The sequence below is a fragment of the Myotis davidii genome, unplaced genomic scaffold (genome assembly GCF_000327345.1).
Source record: "Myotis davidii unplaced genomic scaffold, ASM32734v1 scaffold125, whole genome shotgun sequence".
NCBI lineage: Eukaryota > Metazoa > Chordata > Mammalia > Chiroptera > Vespertilionidae > Myotis > Myotis davidii.
The window spans coordinates 554,068-572,818 of NW_006299390.1; the positions used below are offsets into that span (position 1 = coordinate 554,068).

Below are 18,751 nucleotides of genomic sequence, written 5' to 3' on the forward strand. Positions count from 1 at the left end.
CAGAGAGAGAGAGAGAGAGAGAGAGAGAGAGAGAGAGAGAGAGAGAGATTGTTTCCTAGACTCATGAAACTCACTTTGCTTTCAGGAGGACAAAAAATGCTTCATTTGCAATTCTCAAGATCCTTATCATGAGACCCTCAATCCTGACAGTCATCTCATTGAAAATGTGGTCACTACATTTGCTCCAAACCGCCTTAAGATTTGGTGGCAATCTGAAAATGGTATGTGGTTGGTGTGGGAACAAGTCTGTGGAATGTGATTGAAAGGGGTTTAGACTCCTGGGTGTTTATAATGACGATGGTTCCTCTGTCCTGTGATCACGGCCTTTGACAGATGTACTGCCCGAACTTCTCATGCACTTCCTACCAGAAGGCAGTCTTTCATGCTAGACCAAAGAAATTCACAGTCCTCATTCTGAGGGGGCCTTTGGGGCGTGTGTGCAGGTGCTGAGGAGGGCGTGGGAAGGCCTTATACTATCTCAGGCCCTTCTTCTTCCACAAAAATGTAGCATCTTTCATTTTGATCAATCCCCAAGCCCCCATCACCTTCCTTCTATCGAAAGAAAACTTAATAATAGTGCTATGAATAAGCACTGGGTGTGGTTTTTCAAAGACTTGGTCGACATGAATATACCCAAGTCAGTTTCCCCAGTGAGTGTGTCCCTTTCAATCCTTTGTCCCTTCTTTGCCTTTTGGATTTTGGTTTATTAAATTCATCAAATATACTGCTATTATTGCTGTGGAATTAAGCCAAAATTAGTTTTGCATTTGTTTCAAGCTTGAATGTGAACTTTGGGGAATAGAGGTAGAGTTATGATATTTGTAATTCATTAGATTTAAAAAAAAAATTATGAGAGCCCTAACCGGTTTGGCTCAGTGTATAGAGCATTGGCCTGCGGACTGAAGGGTCCCAGGTTTGATTCATGTCAAGGGCCATGTACCTTGGTTGTGGGCACATCCCCAGTAGGGAGTGTGCAGGAGGCAGCTGATCGATGTTTCTCTCTCATCGATGTTTCTAACTCTCTATCCCTATCCCTTCCTCTCTGTAAAAAAATCAATAAAATATGTATGTTTTAAAAAATATGAGAAAGGGCTTTCAGAAATGAACCTGAGCCTGGCCATAGAAAGCATGGACACTACTAGATCTCATTATCACATGCCCTACACCTGAGAAGTTTGTGGATGCTGGCAGTCATTCATCGTTCTGTAAAGAACTCCTACTAGACTTCGTCACCATCCACTATAAAATCCCACGTGCTTTCTAGAAGATTGTTGGTTTCTGAGGAGGGTTGGCTATTCACTGGTTGGCCTTAGGACGCCATTGGTTACCAGCTTGATTGAGATAGACTGGTCCGCAGAGAGCATGCATCAGTCAGAGCCTGGTTAATTCTGACGGGAGGATGTCTGGGTTGATAGATCAGGGTGAAAGAAGTTTCTGTAAATCTGTTCCTGAATCACAAAGGACTTCTGGAATAGCACAAGCTCATGAGTAGACTGAGCATTTCCTGACTGCTCTCGTTCTTCCAGTGAAATGGAGAGACAGAGGAAGGATGCCTGAGCGTTAGAATGGGCACCGTTCCCGTTTTAGGTGATAGACCGTAAAATAGTTCACCAAGGTCAGCAGAGGTCTCCTTTGCTAACATTCCATCTGAAAGGAAATGTCCGGAACAGGTGCTGTCGTTCTAGAGGAGGGGTTTTTCTTGGTAACATCAGGAGTTTAAAAATTTCTACGGTTTTTAATTTGTGTGGCACGAGAGGCCAAATGCCAGAAAGGAGGTGTTTCTCCATTAGGTTCCTGTCGCTCTGACACAAGATTAGATGACATGAGACTGATGGAACGTGGTCGTTAGAAAGCCAGACGATTGTTACTGTCCCCTGTCATCTCTCTGTGGTCTGATAGTTGACAATTAAGGACTTTCTTTGTAAATGTGATTTTATCTGTTTTCTGTCCAAAATGAGCTTTACATGAAGGCATTAAATGATCAGCTCTCAGGCACAGAATCAGGGTCGGCATAGACAGCTACTTCTAACTTACCCTCCAAGGTGATCCATTCCTAGTCTGACAGCAATCAGATACACTGTGGAAGACGACCTTGTTTCTTTTCTCCATGGGTTTTTCTTCCCATATTAAAAAAAACCCCACAAAACAGCTGTGGTGCTTTATTAGGTTATAAATCTAAAATGGAATGTGCTTTTAGGCCACACATTGCAGCACATGGTCTTATGTTGCAGAAATGGCACCAGTCTTGTTGGTATTTATGTTATTTCGTTATCTCTTCACTTTGAACAAATATCGTGAGTTTTTAAAAGCCTGGGAGAGGGGAGACTTGTGGTTACTTGGCTAACATTTCATCTGAAAGGAAATGTCCAGACCAGGTTTATAATGTGGTTCTTCCTAAGAATTTAGATAAAGTTAGTATAACTATCATGTTTTTCTTTAACCTCCCAACTAACGCATATCCATCCCAGTGAGCACTTTCCCCTCCCCCCAGTTGACATGGTAGAGTTTCAGCATGAGAGTTTATTTCAGAAGTCCTGCTGGTTTCCTGAAAATACACCAGCACCAGTGCCATGATTCATTCTGACACATTCCTGTCTTCTTGCACTTAAGGCTTCTTTTGCTCTGGAAGGTGGACCCCCAAAGCTCTCTGAAGTGTAGGAAAGCTGGAAAGGTCTCCTCTCCCAAACAGGCAGGGTCCTAGGGCTGGGGTGGCAGGCCTTTTCCGTCTCTGGAATCCCAGTGGTTTTTCAGTGTGTGAAAGCCGCTCTGATGGACCCTCGGGGCCTGGTGCAAAGACTCATGTGTTTGTGCAGGCTCTCCCCAGGAAAGGGGAGATGTTAGTATTTGCCTGGGCTCGTTTGTTTACTGGACGGACCCTTTGTCTCTTTGGCTTTGTTTTCCAGCTGTGGAAATGCATCCAAAGCCTTCTCCGTCAGGGCTGGGTTTTTCTAAATTGGAGTATGACTAACATATGTGGTAGATTCATTTCTTTTCCTTGCTGCTCCGTAGAGAAAAGGGAGCATTTGTGTTTCTTCTGAAGGCGGGTTGTGCCCTTGCGCTTTAGACTGCAAGCCCAGTCCCTGCTGTGCACAGGAAGTGCCCCTCTCCTTCCCCTCGGAGAGCCTCTTGGCTTAGAGGGCTGGGGAGATGTTTCCTAAGAAAAGATGTCCTTGATGCAGCAGGAGGCACTCTGCCAGATGCCTTATTCCCGGGAACAGAGTCCACATGCTGAGCTCCAGAAGGGTGTGTGGGAGACGAGGATCCTTGGACTTGGGCTTTACACCTTAATTTTTAAAAAAAAAATTTTTTTTATTGATTTCAGAGAGGAAGGGAGAGGGAGAGAGAGGTAGAAACATCAATGATGAGAGAGAATCATTGCTCGGCTGCCTCCTGCATGCCCCCTACTGGGGATCGAGCCCACAACTCAGGCATGTGCCCTGACCGGGAATCAACTGTGACCTCCTCCTGGTTCATAGGTTGATGCTCAACCACTGAGCCACGCCAGCCGGGCAGGGCAGAGTCTTATTATCTTGTCTGCACCTTCAGGTTAAGGTAGAAGGCAAAGAGGCTTTCTGTGAGAAGCATAAAGATAACTTAATGGGCCCTGACTGGTTTGGCTCAGTGGATAGAGCATTGACCTGCAGACTGAAAGGTCCCAGGTTCGATTCCAGTCAAGGGCATGTACCTTGGTTGTGGGCACATCCCCAGTAGGAGGGTGTGCAGGAGGCAGCTGATCGATGTTTCTCTCTCATCGGTGTTGCTAACTCTCTATTCCTCTCCCTTGCTCTCTGTAAAAAATCAGTAAAATATATTTTTAAAAAATAACTTAATGGTCTCAGTTGTTCACAGATGTGCCTGTTCACCTTGCTGTTTCCTTTTCATTTAAAAATATCTATAGGCGTGGAAAATGTAACCATCCAACTGGATCTGGAAGCAGAATTCCATTTTACTCATCTCATAATGACCTTCAAGGTAAGGAATCCATAACTTCCTCACAAATGACACGTGAAAGCACCGTATACTCCCACTTTCAAAACATGCCTGCTGCGAATTGACCTAAATGGGCACTTAAACATGATTGTTGCTATACATTGGGATAGTTGAGCAGGTTTTTAAACACGGGCATGAATGACTATGCTTAAATACTCTACACAGCAATAAGCAGAGAAAGCCACTATTCTAAGGTACTCCCGCTGTAAACTTTTAACTAGGTATCTTTTTCTTTCCCCGGGGAGAGAGAGGCAGCTCTGACTCTCCCAACCGCAATAAAACATCTGGAGAGTGACTCCCTGAGCGCTTGTGTTGATGATTTAGTGCTGAGTTTGGTAACTGGAAAGGAAGTGTATTATCTTTCGTTTCCAAGGTTTTGCAGAATCTGTGGGAACAGTGTACAGTTCCTCACGAAATGTGCAGGCCTTCTTAAGCGCGGATTTTCTCATTCTTTTCGAGATGTAAAATGACTCCGGGACCAGGGAATGCCTCTGTACAAAGTCCCTTTGTTTCCTCCTCAGCAGCTGCCTGGAAATGACAGACTTCACATGGCTTAGAGTACATGTTGGTTCACACGAAACCCATCATTTACTTATTACTTCTCCGATTCAAATCACCTGTGAATAGTTTTCCGTGGGAGTCGGGGGCCTTATCTACCCCCTCTCGGGCTCGGAGAAGGTGCCAGGGTAGATTGACCATGTGGGCAGGTGGTCATGAAAGTCTCGCTTGTGTCCTCTACTGAAGCCGGGGAGGCGGGGGCAGGGGCAGGCGAGGAGGTCAGATGGGACCTGGGCAACAAAATAAGCAGGAGTAGAGGATTGTAATGCTGTGGGAACCACACCAGAGGCCCTGGATAGTCAAGGCTAATTAGAGTGTACAGGCCTTGTTGTTAATAGTAAGAATGGTTAGAGCCACTCTGAACATGGGAATCGTAATCAGAATGCCAAGGACTACACAGCTGCAAGGCCACATACCGGGCTGCTCATTCCCTGCGGTTACTGCTGACCGTTTACACTGTGACACCCGATACCGCCAGGGTGGGGAGGGCTTCCACTAAACACCTTCTTCACTTACTCCTTGTCCCTTCATTGATCGCACACTCAGCCTGGCAGTTGAAATGAACACTCAGCTACGCGTGAGGGTATTGCCTTCATGTTATGTGACACCTGAATATGCTCAGTCATCTTTATTAATGTTTATGGTCCTATCTTTTACTTTGGAAGAGGCTTCTGTTTACATACATGGGTAGTTCTGAGATTTTTTTTGTTATCTAAAAGTCCTTGGGGCACGTATTCTGTAGTTGAAACTCGTTTAAGTGAACCCAGTGGGCCAAGGATGGATTCTGCACCACAGTGCAGAGGGTCAAATGGAGGAGGTGGTGATTGAATAACTGAGATGTGAAGAATGGGTGCAGGTTGTCAGACTTTATGAGAGAGAACTCATCCTTTTGGTTCTAGCTCGTGTAAACAGCAACATCTAAGTGGCATTGGACAAACTTGGGTGTGAATCCCCATTCTGCCCCTTCCTGGCATGTGTGGCCAGAGCTTTGGCTTCCCCCTTGGTAAAGTGGAACAGTAACAACACCTGTGTTATGAGGGTGTGTGACACACCCCTCTGTTCTGGTTATAGGGGTAATCTTGCTACCCGGGCCCATAGTGGAAACGTGATCACTTGTATATATGTTAATGCTTGGCACATAATTGCTCTAATTTACTGATAAGTGAATAAGTCAATGAAACCAGCCATCTTGTGTTTGTGAGAAACTGTTCCAGGCTTCATGGGCTTTTGAAAAAAACTTTGAAAAAAAATTTTTTTTGAGAGAGAGAGGAGGGGAGAGGGAGAAAGAGAGAGAAACATCGACATGAGAGTGAAACATCGAGCAACTGCCTCCTACACAACATCTACTGTAGATGGAGATCTGAAACCCGGGCATGTGACCTGACCAGGAATCGAACTGGCACCCTTTCAGTGCACGGGCTGATGCCCAACCAACTGAGCCATCCTGGCCAGGGCTTTACAAAGATAGAGGAGTTACTGCCCACCCAGAGCTTCCAGGCTTCTAGGGAAGAAACATACTTACAAATAACTTCTAATACAAGGCAGAATATGCCAGCTGCCATAGCAGAAGTTCAGATCATGTACATTAGCATGGAGGCGTGGGAGAGTAACTTGAGCCTGGGATAGGAGAGAGAGCCTCATGGGGAGAGGACTGGGGCTGCCCTGGACCTGGGCCAGGGGGAATGAGCAGGATTTCAGTGGGAGGAGGTGGAAGCAAAGCCCTTCTGGGCAGAGGAAACAGCCTGAGAACAAGGCCCTGCTGGTGGGACTCTCCTGGCAAGGCTTGTTCAGCACGTACAGTGTGGATTTGCTGTGGGCCGTGAGGGGAGGAAGGGAAGTAAGGTGACAGAAGGACCTTGACTCCTTGCTGAGGAATGTGAACTTCATAGGAAATAGGGAACAATTGACAAGGAATTGAGACCTGTGTTTCAGGGAGGGAGTCAAGCGGGAATGGCGAAGGAGAGCCTGGGACAACCTTGGGGGCTTCTTGTTGAGGTCAGTGTCGAGGAAGGGCTGACTGACGAGAGGGCTGGTGTCCACACACAGGCTGACTGTGACCCTCGGGTAGGAGGGAGCCGCCTCCTGCAGCCCAGAGGTCTTGGGAAGCATTCTGGGAAGCTTTCCTGATCACACATATCCCGTTGCCCCTGCTACTCGTGCCTCTGAGAATCATCGCCCAGAGGTGGAGCCCGTTTTCTAAGGAAGTCAGTTGGACCCCTTAGAATCAAAGGCCGCTCAAACCATGACTTGGAGAAAGATGAGCTGAGCAGTGGAAGGAAAGGTAAGGAAAGGGCTGAATCAAAGATTACTCAGATGTCGGAGCTGAGTAACTAGAGGGTAGTGACACTATTAACAATGGTGAGGACAGGAAGCGGGTGAGGATGAAGAATACACGTCACTCTTAATTGTGTTTGCCGTGGAGATGGCTGGTTGCTAAGCGGATTGTATTTTCTTAGGCTGGCAAAATTTGTTTAGCATATACTCGGTGTGTTTTTGCCTATAGCCAGATGTTTTCAAACGCACAGCCCTTTTATTTAGTATAAATTCAGAGGCAGCTGTGCAGCATTGTGGGGCCTGAAGAGGTTGGTGACTAAGCAGAGAGCGTGGAAAGGCTTCCGTTCTGTAGGTAAAATGTGTTGTTCTCGTTTCCAGCAGCTTCTTAACTCCACAGGAAATTGGATAATCCGTCGGTGGCCCTTTGGGACTCAGAAATTTCCAGAAGGGAGGGAGAAGGAAGCCTCGCCAGGACTGGCTGTGAGGCTTTTCCTCTCTGCTCCCTTATGACACAGACATCAGGCTGGTCTGTCCCCAAACATCACCACCGGGGAGCTGTTCTCATGGGGAGTGTGCCCTGGTTCAGTTAGCCATTGGGGTTTCCCCCCTTACTTTAAAATTCTAATAAAGTATCATTTTTTTAATAGTCCTGAATAGATTAAAAAAAAAAGAAAAGGACTTGAACAACTAGTTGTTGATTAAATCAAAAACTGTCAAAATGTGACCTTCATTATCGGACACTTGTCTCCTCTTATCCGTGAAAAAGACCATCAGGATTAAGAGAGGCAAGAGGAGGCCTGGGAATGTATCTTTAGTTGTCACCCAGATTTCTGTTGGGCATTGGTTTTAATTCAGAAGTGTCTGTCTGCAAGGTCCGCTTCACTTCCTCCATTGGAATCTCACTTCACGTCCCAGAATGCACTTACACTGTTCATCAGTGTTGAAGCCTTTGCCTACTTTCAATGCTCATTCTAATTCATCCCTTATTTCCAGTTGACCTTGTTCACCACACCCCCCTATACCTCTGTCCTGCCTCAGTTTCCAGGATTTCTATCTTCTCGTTCCTTCTTCTCTGACATCCATTTTCAGTCTTCTATTATGCCGTTAGCTACCGAGGCAGAAAGATAGGGTTGGTCTTCATTCAGCTGGGATTGAATCTAAGCTCTGCCGATAGCTAGCAAGTCAGTTGATATCTCTGAGCCTCAGTTTCCTCATCCGTAAGACAAATGTGTTGTGAGGCCAAAGTAGTTCCTTAGGGCTGCCATCCAAAGCACCACACACTGGGTGGCTTAGACCAGAGGTCGCCAACCGCTGGTCTGTGGACCACTGTGGTCCGTGAGGTCCGAAAGGTTGGCAACCACTATCTTAGACAATAGTCCCAGGTCAAGGTGTCAGCAGAGTTGGTTACTTCTGTGGCCTTTTCTTTCCTTGACTTGCAGATGGCTGTCTTCTCCTTGTGTCTGCACATGGTCTTCGCTCTATACATGTCTGTAGCCTAATTTCTTCTTATAAAGAACACCAGTCGTGGTGGATGAGGGCCCACTGTAATGGCCTCATTTCACGTTACTTATGCCTTTAAAGACCCTACCTCCAAGTACAGTCACAGTGTGAGATCCTGGGGGTTAGGTCTTTAACATAAGAATTTTGAGACCACACAATTCAGTCCATAACGGAAGGTTAAATGAAATAATATAATTAAAGTTCAAGGCACCACTCTCCTTCCTTGTCTAGCCCTTTGCTGATGGATTTTCCTGGAGCACTGACTGGCTCTCTTTTATTTTGCCCATTTTTGTTGTTGTTTTGTTTTGTTTTTAGAGGGAGAGAGAGAAACATCGACATGAGAAACATGAACTGGCTGCCCCCTTCATTTATCTTGCCCCAGCCCCCCACCCCCGGCATCAAGCCTGCAACCAGGCATGTGCCCTGACCAGGAATTCAACCAGCGACCTTTTGGTGCACGGGACGGCACTCAACCAACTGAGCCACACTGGCCAGGGCTTGCCCATTGCTTTGTGGGGAGAAGTTATTTATGTGGAGGTTTCAAATATTGTATGTATACAGTGTTCCCAAATCCATGTTTCACGCTCCATCCTTGCAGACCACTGTTTTCAATTGTCCAGTGGGCGTCGTCATGTGGATGCCTCACATGTCATTAGTCCAAAACCAAATGCCTTCACATCTTTCCTGTGTCTTTGTTATTAGCAGCACAGTCCCCACAGCTACCCAAGCTCAGGTGCCTGTGTTTCTTTCCTCTCCCTCCCTTTGCACTGAAACCTAATTGATCCCCAAGTGCAATTCAGTATATTTTACTTTCACTACATTTTTAGTAGTCAATTCCATTCCTTTATCTGTATTCAAACTGTAAGGCTTGAGTTAAGACCTTCATCTTTTTTCTGTCTCTTGGTTTCCTTGTCTCATTTTTTTTCCATGTCCAGTATCTCTGCCAGTTCATTTTGTCCAGTTAAATCTGTTGCCCTTTCATTGCATAAAGATAAAGGAAACCCCTTAGCATGGCAAACAAATTCCTTCCTACTCTGCCCTCTTCACCCCTTTGAAGTGTACAGTTCAGTAGCATTAGGTATAGCTACAACCTTGTGTAACTATCACCACTATCTATTTCCAGAACTTTTCATCACCCCAAATAGAAACTCTACCCATTAAGCAGTAACTCCTCATTGACCCCTCCCGACAACCCCTGGAAACCTCTAACCTATTTCTGTGTACTTGCCTATTCAGGACATTTCATGTAAGTGAAATATTTGTTCTTTTGTGCCTGGCTAATTTCACTTACTATAATGTTTTCAAGGCTCATTTGTGCTGTAGGAAATATCAGAATTTCAGTCCTTTTAATGGCCGAACAATATTCCATTGTATGTATATTGTTTTTATTTATTCATTTGTCGGTGGACATTTGAGTTGTTTCTACTTTTTGGCTGTTGTGAATAATGCTGCTAGGAACGTTCATGTACACACACCGGTCCAAGTCCCTGTTTTCAGTTCTTTTGGGTGTATAGCTAAGGAGTGGATTCCCCAGATTCCTGAGTTAGTAATTCCTTCCTCTTGTTTTCCCAAAGCACACCACATGTGACTCTACTGTGGTGTTTGATGTATTGTGTTGTAAATGATTTATATCTATTTTGGTACCTCATTGGACTGTCTACAGCATATAGACCAGTGTATGGTACGGAGCTGTCGTTATTACACAGCTGTTGAATAATTAAATGAAAGATGGAAAGAATAAGCACTCATACTAACCAGTCATCTTATGGGCCTGGTGACTAAATGTATCAAAACTTGTTTGCTATTAAGGCCTGTTTATAATCAGCTTCTAAAGAGAAACAGCTTACTAGTCTTGGTAGGGTGGGAGAAAGTGCAAAATTTAGAGGCTAAACACTTTCCTTGCAAGAAGAGGTCCCATGGAACAGCTTGAAGTACTTGAAGTCCAACTATTGTCTGCAATACCAGCCACAAGCATTCATGGTGTGGCACACAGTTGAGTGTTATTTTCATTTGAGATTAAAAAAAACAACAACAGAAAAACATCAAATGAGTCTTTCCCACCCTGCCTTTAGACATTCCGCCCAGCCGCGATGCTGATAGAACGATCGTCGGACTTTGGGAAAACCTGGGGCGTGTACAGATACTTCGCTTATGACTGTGAGAGCTCATTTCCGGGCGTTTCAACGGGCCCCATGAAGAACGTGGATGATATAATTTGTGATTCCCGATATTCTGACATTGAACCCTCAACAGAAGGAGAGGTTTGTTTGCCTTTTTTTGTATTACATTCTACTTGCAAATCTAGTTTTTGATCATTGCAGAAATACCAATTACTCTTCTCTCTATTTTTAGGTGATATTTCGGGCTTTAGATCCTGCGTTCAAAATAGATGATCCTTATAGTCCAAGGATACAGAGTAAGCTTGTTTTCAGATAAAAGTTTGATGGAAAATAGCAATCATGGAAGAACTCTTAGCCAGAGCACTGCTACCCAGAATCTAAATATACAGTGCTAAATCCACCCTCTTCATTTCTTTTCTTCTCTGCACAATCCTACCAGAAACTCGAAATTGGCAGTAATCAAAGTCCTCGTTGATGGGTAATACATTTTGATAAGAGTAAAAGACTGATGTCATAATACTTAAGCAGTTATGCTTGTCATAATACCTTACTTATTTTGCTCAGTATAATATATGTTTACTAGTATGTGTGTGTAAGCACACACACACACATACATTAAGTTGCTGTAATGAAGTGTCCCAAAAAATACAGTGGCTCAAGTAAATGGAAGGTTACTTCTCTCTGACAAAACCACCCAGAGGGATTTTCAGAGAAGAGGCGCTCAATTGCCACATGTAGGCTCACTACATAAAAGACAGACTGACATCCGGTTAAATCTGACTTGCAGATAAACAGTGAATTATTTTTTTCGTATAACTATGTCCTATGTAATATCTGGGACTATCACAAGTATACCCCATAATATAACTATGTCCCATGTGATATTTGGGACATATTTATACTAAAAAATGATGGTTTGTCTGAAATTCAATTTAACTGAGCATCTTGTGTCTTTATCGCTAAATCTGGGAACCCTAGCCATTAGGTCACCCAGGTTCCCAGGTTCCTTCTGTCTTATTCTATCTGTCCGCATGGTTAGAACTGAACCAATGGCTTTGTCCCAACCTGTGGGAGGGGAAGAAGTGAAGGGCAAGTGACACAGAAGCTATTATCACTTCTGTTCACATCTCATTGGCCACAATTAGTCACATGCTAGACTGCAGGCTACGCTGCAGAACAACTCTAGCTAGATGGCCATGCGCTCTCACTCTCTTGTCTAGGGCTTTATGTCAAAGGGAGAAAAGAAAGAATAGTGAGCGAAATCAGAAGTCTCAGCCACGTTCAATATGTTCACTGAGGTGAGGGTTTTATTTCCATTTTACAGCTGAGTAAACTGAAGCTCAGAGAGAGAGGTGACATTAATGTCAGATCCTAAACCCCTAAGTTAGGACTCTCAGTTCAGAGCTCTATGCAGCATTCAGTAACCGTGCTTACGATTTTTTCAGAATTACCTTAAGATCTTTTTGGGAGGCAGAATAGGCACTAATTACAAGGATGGGCTTTGGAGTCAGACAGATTTGGGTTTCAGTCCCAGTGCCAGCGTATTAATAGCTTTGTGACCTAGGGCAAGTCATTTGCTTAAAACTTTTTAAGCCTCTGTTTTTTTTCATCTGTAAATGGAGAGAGTAATACTGACTTTAGGGTTGTTAGGGAGGGAAAATGAGTTCATGTACATAAATCACCTACCAACATGCCTGACGCATAGAAAGCGTTCGGTAGGTTGAAGCTGCGCTGCTACTGTTGTTGCTGTCAGCGGTGGCTTAGGTCCTGTGTAGGCCTGGTCCCCAGTCAGCATGAAAGGGGGGGCGCTCCCCCTCCCCCCACTGCTGAGCTGCATACAGGCAGGTAGTGGGGCAGAGCAATCCTTATCTCCCAGCTGGGCATGGCCTGTTTAACCACGGCCGCACCCCACGGAGCCCCCAGCCTGAAGCACGGAGAAGGAGAATGGAAGAAGTCCAGGGGACATTGCCAGGAGACTGCTGTTTCCCCACTTAATTTAATTTCACTGTGGCCCAGACTGTCTCTGATCTGCAATTTGCTCTTTCATTCTGTTGTAAAACAAATATTTAGTGGCATGTCCAGCCCTGTGCGATTTCTGAGTGAGCTCTGTGGGGCCTGCCCTCCCTGCTCTCAAAGTCCAGCTGTGAGAAATGTCCGCCTGGGCTCCTAATACCCCTCACCCCCACCCCCGGACCCCAATGCCATGTCCCTAGAAGGACTCACGGTCTACTCCTTTTTAGGTGAAACTTGTGGGACTTGGGGAACATGTTGCCTTTATAATTCTGTTGTCTTCCATTAAAGGGCATCAGAAAACCTATTTCTAGATCGAAGAAGCATCCATTTTAGCTGTTCATGCTTTTGATTTACTTTGTAATCAAGGGAACAATCGCTCTTTGGTTGTTTCTATTGTTGAGACCTTTGAGACTCACTTCACAAGTGATTTTTGCCTCTTGGAACAGCAGTCGATGCGAGACTCAGTTGTTGTAAAATACGGCAGGAGAGCGGAGGGGAGTGTATTTGCTCTTCTGAGGGCTTCCACAAAGATCAGTTCAAGGGTTTCTAAATACTCCAGCTGCTCTTCACGTTTGTTGTTTGGCCTCGTCAATGGGCGCTTGTGCTCTTTCTCCGTAGGAGCATTTGTGCAGGAGGAAATGTTGGCATTCAGAAATTCCATTCGGTTCCTCTGTTTAGTTTTTGATTTTACAAAGAGCCCAGCTTTCATGCATGGAGTCATGGACTTTCTCTTTCCACCCACGGCTCCTCTGTCGTCTCTATTGTAAGCTATGCATATGTTATGAGTATTTAAAATTGTACTTAGGCTTTGAAAGTATCTGACGCGCTGGGCCAATTCCCTGTTGCCTTGTGTTGTGAATCAGAAGGCTGGGGGCGGAAATAAGGCTGCATCAGCAGAAATGAAAGTACAGCTTAGGAGCAGTTTCAGGCTACAGAGTTAAGAGGGGGGGCAGATGGAACAATCAATCTTGTGGGGTCCACTGTAGCAACAGCGACTTAGTAATTAATGAAAACGCTGATCAGAAGGAGGAATGGCTCTTGGTTTATAAAGTTACTGGAGAATGCAGCTGGCTGCCCAGCTTCTATAATCAGCATAGATCTATAGACCCAGGAAGAAGAAGATAAAATAAGAGAGATTGAGAAAAAAACCATTTGCCCCACCATGCTAATACTAAGCTCCTTTATCCTCCTGCCATTGTATTTTATTGGTAATTATATTGGTAAGTTTGTATTGTAAAACTAGGACAAAGAAACTTATAGATCGTCATGTTGCTTCAAAACGTGGTTGAGATATTCTGTACCTGGAGTGTGGTTATCCTATAGTGTTAAGTCTATTTTAGTAACTTGGAATACATCTAAATGGTGGGGAATTTCAGATAGTATTTACCTCTCCAAAAATAAATACAGAAATACAAGGTACGGGAAAAGTAGGTTTACAGTTGTGAGTACGCAAAACACAGAGTTTATACTTGTATTGTTGTTTATTATCTAGAGGCCCAGTGCACAAATTCATGCCCGGGTGGGGTCCCTCGGCCTGGCTGGCGATCGAGGCTGGCCGGGGGAGGGACCGTGGGAGGTTGACTGGCATGGGAAGTTGGCTGTGGGAGAGCACTGATCACCAGGGGGCAGCTCCTGCATTGAGTGTCTGCCCCGTGGTGGTCAGTGTGCATCATAGCAACTGGTCATTCGGTCAACCGGTTGTAAAGGTCACTTAGGCTTTTATATAAATAGATTATTGTACAATAATCTCTATGAACAACTGCAAACCTACTTTTGCCCCACCCTGTATGTTTCTTCCTAACTATCTTACACTGATGTTAATGAGAATTTGGATGCTTTGATAAACCCTTTCCCACGTGGATGGAATTTTCTGATTTCGAGACTGGCACTGGTTGCTACAGGAACCAGATGGCATTGCAGTAGTTAGATTACTGTGTGCCCGTGGGTTCTGACAGTCATGCCACCTCAGTCATAAATGTCTCCGCTCTTGCATTCTTCCCGAAACATCAATCTGCACACAAATCCATCACAGAGTAAACATTCTCATTAAACTAATGGGAAGGCTGTAGCCTGTCTGTCTTCCAGAGACTGTCCCATCGTGTTACACTTGACTATCATGATCATCGAGATCAGACAAGGAGGGTAAACTTGACACAAGCTCTTTTAGTTTGTCATGCCTTGCGGTGAAGAGAAACGATGTGTAGCTGCAAAAGAAATCTTGCCTGTTTGATCAGACGTTTCATCTGCTTGGTGTCCTTCATAGATCTCTTAAAAATCACCAACTTGAGAATCAAGTTTGTGAAACTACATACTTTGGGAGATAACCTTTTGGATTCCAGGATGGAAATCCGGGAGAAGTACTACTATGCAGTTTATGATATGGTGGTTCGAGGGAATTGCTTCTGCTACGGCCATGCCAGCGAATGTGCCCCCGTGGACGGAGTCGACGAAGAGGTGGAAGGAATGGTAAGCAAATGCTCCGTGCGGGTTTCTGCTCACACAGGTGAATCTGAAGAAAAGGGAAGCTGGACTTCCCATGAGCCTTTCACGTTTTCTAGGGGTTTTATTTTTCCAGACTTACAATGAGGCCTTTGCAGCCTAGTTGATTTTCCCTTCGCTGACTTTCTTGGACTTTGAGGATGTGAGGACTGCTCACAGACACTGCATTCGTTTTTGGAGATTGTTGCTACGGCTGATACTACAGTAGATACTTTAATCAACAAATATTAAAACGTTCTCTAAATAACAATACACCTTCCTTTACTTTAGGGGAGGTTAAAAATCACAGGCATTCCAGTCTTTATGCTAGAAGGCAGAAATTGATCCCAGTCCAAAGAAACTGGAAATTTGAACCTAGAACCACAGAATATCATTTAGGAATTAAATGGACTTTGTTTCTTTCTATCTTCTAGTTTCATCCTTTTCCCCTGTGTCCTTAAATCATGTACTTTTAAAAATTGGGGATTTGGGTGATTTGCAAAATGGATTAAGATGGAGTGTTTTACCAGTTTTCTAAGTACAATGATAATTCTTGTAGACCCAGATGATGTTAAAGCCAGACAGGATTTATTAAACCAGCTATCCTTATTAGAAGAGACGGGGCATTGAGTTTGCCAGAGGGCCCTACATAAGTATGTGACAGATGGAGATTCAAACCGAGTCTGCCCCAGGGTTCCTTTGCACTGCGGGCCTTCCTTCCCGATGAAGGCTGGGCCTTGACGGCTTGCTGTTTGCCTTCTCAAAGCTTATGAGTCCCATTGAAGAAGGTGCAGGGTTGAGTGCACTTGACCGTCTAAAACTTGTCTTCCCTTCACTCTCGTGAGAAGTTGTTGCATAAAGTTGACTTTTTAACGGAGCCTAGAGGGAGGACTTATCCTAATCTTGTTGCGACATCAGAGAACCCTGTCAAGATTATATTTACTTTCGCTGTAGCCTTTTGGGTGTGTAGCTAATGTCTTGCAGTCATGTCACTATAATGCATCACGCAGTGCATTGGACTGTTTGTTCAGAAACTGTAGAGTCCTGTGGTATGTACTTTGGAGCTATTTTTCAGTCTATGTGAAACCACCTTGTAATGACATGATATTAGTCTTCTGCTAATTGCATTCCTGTCAGAGTGGGTGCAGGGTGGACCTGTCTGTCCTGTTCCCGAATTCCATTCTGCAGAGACTAGTGTTATGGTGAGGTGCCCGCCCGCATACATGCCATTTGGTAGGCTGCGAGAGCTTACGGTGTATGTGCCTCAGGGGCTTAAGTGTGTCTTGCAGTGACACAATGCAGAATAGTGCATCATGGGCCCCCATAAAGCAAAATAATGTGTATGTTTTTTCTGAGTTTTTATATTTCGTTTCTTAAAGGAAAAAAAATTGTAAAAGGTAGAATGTAAATGTAAAATAATTGGTTGAAAAAAAATTTAAGTGCTGTGCCAGAAGTAAAAAAAACAAAACAAGCCGAAACCGGTTTGGCTCAGTGGATGGAGCATCGGCCTGCGGACTGAAGGGTCCCGGGTTCGATTCCGGTCAAGGGCATGTACCTGGGTTGCGGGCACATCCCCAGTGGGAGATGTGCAGGAGGCAGCTGATCGATGTCTCTCTCTCATCAATGTTTCTGACTCTCTATCTCTCTCCCTTCCTCTCTGTAAAAAATCAATAAAATATATTTTTAAAAAAACAAAACAAGCAAACAAATATCTTTCATACGGCATAAGTGGCAAAACTTGCAGTAATGTGAGTTGTTCCCAAGTGGTGTGTATAATTTAATTCTCCATTATAACTTTTGTTGATTTCTATCATAATACATTTTTTTAACTCATAAGTAACTAGTTTTATAGTTTTTAAAATATTCCTAAGTTACTATTTTCCTTCATCTGGGTTCTTTCCATTGATACTTTAATAAAATATGTTTTGAGTTTCCATTATATAGTAGGAACAGTTCCTAGAGACGAGTGCTATAGCCATCAACAAAATAGATGGAACTCACCGTGGGGAGGAACCAAATAAAAACAGACCCGCACTGTGGTGCACTAGAGCTTAGAACTGGTATGAAAAGGGGTTATATTTTCCATTGATCGTGGAAAAATCTAGCCATTGGCATACCTCTTACTCTGCTCTTTCCTGTTTTTACAACTTTCAAGGTTCATGGCCACTGCATGTGCAGGCATAATACCAAGGGCTTGAACTGTGAACTGTGCATGGACTTCTACCATGATTTACCATGGAGACCAGCCGAAGGTCGAAACAGCCATGCCTGCAAAAGTAAGTCTCAGCCAGAGGGACATGTTGAGTCGTTTCAGACACCGTATCCATCTTTGGGTAAGAGAGAAGGTGATAGTACACTATTTTGAAAAAAGAAAAAAAAAAAAAGTTACTACCCTTTTCCCAGCTTTACCCTGATACTCTTAGGAGACCAATATTCACCCAGTTAAATTAATAAATTACTATTTACTGAGCACCACCTAGGTGTTTAGCAAATTCAGTAGAAGACGAAGATGTTGTCCCTGACATTGTACCTGTTTTGAAGGCAAGATGCCCAGGAGAGAAAAATGAAAGAAAAGTATGGCCTGGGAGATGATTAAGGTGGGCCGTGGAGTAGGATGTTTGGCCTTGTTTCTTTGCCAGCCCAGCTGCAGCCTCTGGTTTCCTTCCATCCATCCATCCCAGTGGGATTCTCTGGGCAGAGGTGTTTGCACACTGCCACCCTTCTAACCCCACACGCAGTGATTCCCATATACTGTCCTCCCCTCTGGAGCGTGTCTGCCCCTGCCCCCACTGAGAAGGGCTGTTCTAGAAGGTCGGAAAGCAGTGCGGGCTGGAGTGGTCCAGGTTATGGGGTGGGGCCACAACATTAGTAACAAAGAAACAGAATTTCTGGAGGATGAGGCCCAGAAATCAGGATTTTAAAAAGATTCCCAGGTGATTCTAATGTGCAGCCAAGGTTGAGAACCACTGGTTTAGATAAGAAGAAGAAGGGGAGGGGAGAAGGTGGGAGGGAGTTAAGATAAGGAGAACAACATTTAGCACAAGGCCCCAGGGACATCTGGTGACCACCACAGCATCTAGGCTGGGAAATGATTTGAAGATTTTATTCAACCAATGTATCAAGGGCAACATTCTGCTGGGCACAGAGCAGACATCAGCGGATAAGACACCTTCTCTGTCTCCAGGACATGTGTGACGGGGAGAGATGAGGCTAGAACAGTGATGGTGAACCTTTTGAGCTCGGCAGGTCAGCATTTTGAAAAACCCTAACTTAACTCTGGTGCCATGTCACATATAGAAATTTTTTGATATCTGTCACCATAGTGAAACAAAGACTTATATTTTTGATATTTATTTTATATATTTAAATGCCATCTAACAAATCAACCAAAAAAATGAGTTCGAATGTCACCTCTGACACGCGTGTCATAGGTTCGCCATCACTGGGCTAGAATGTAAAGCCCCGTGAGGGCCACGCTGAGTTAAGCTTCACTGTGAGATGATAAAGGGATCCAGGAGGATTGTTGATCGTGAGAGTGCGAAGATTATGATGAAAGCTGGCTTGGACCAGGATGACTGCCGAGTAGGCTAGAGGAGGAACAGACTGCCCTGAAGCCGGCTGGATGGCTGCTCGGCAGACCTCAGTTCTCACTAAGGAGCCTGGCCTGGTGAGGGGGTGGGAGTGGGGAGGAGTGAATCAGGCCTTCAGACCATGTTCCTCAAAGCTGGCGGCCCGCGCAGGCTATGCCAGGAACACGTTGCCTAGAAAATCCTCTGGGGTGATTGACGTCTTCCCATCCCACCCGAGCGGGACCCAAA

General features: G+C 44.6%; 1 protein-coding gene across 1 annotated transcript in view; it reads left to right on the top strand.

Annotated features, from left to right (window-relative positions):
* Positions 1-18,751, top strand: part of LAMB1 (laminin subunit beta 1) — a 71,916-nt gene that overhangs the window by 4,010 nt on the left and 49,155 nt on the right. The window contains exons 3-8 of the mRNA XM_006774860.2: positions 86-221; positions 3,899-3,972; positions 10,395-10,583; positions 10,675-10,738; positions 14,719-14,921; positions 17,089-17,209. Of these exons, the coding sequence (XP_006774923.1) occupies positions 86-221; positions 3,899-3,972; positions 10,395-10,583; positions 10,675-10,738; positions 14,719-14,921; positions 17,089-17,209 (787 nt within the window). The remainder of the gene's footprint in view (positions 1-85; positions 222-3,898; positions 3,973-10,394; positions 10,584-10,674; positions 10,739-14,718; positions 14,922-17,088; positions 17,210-18,751) is intronic.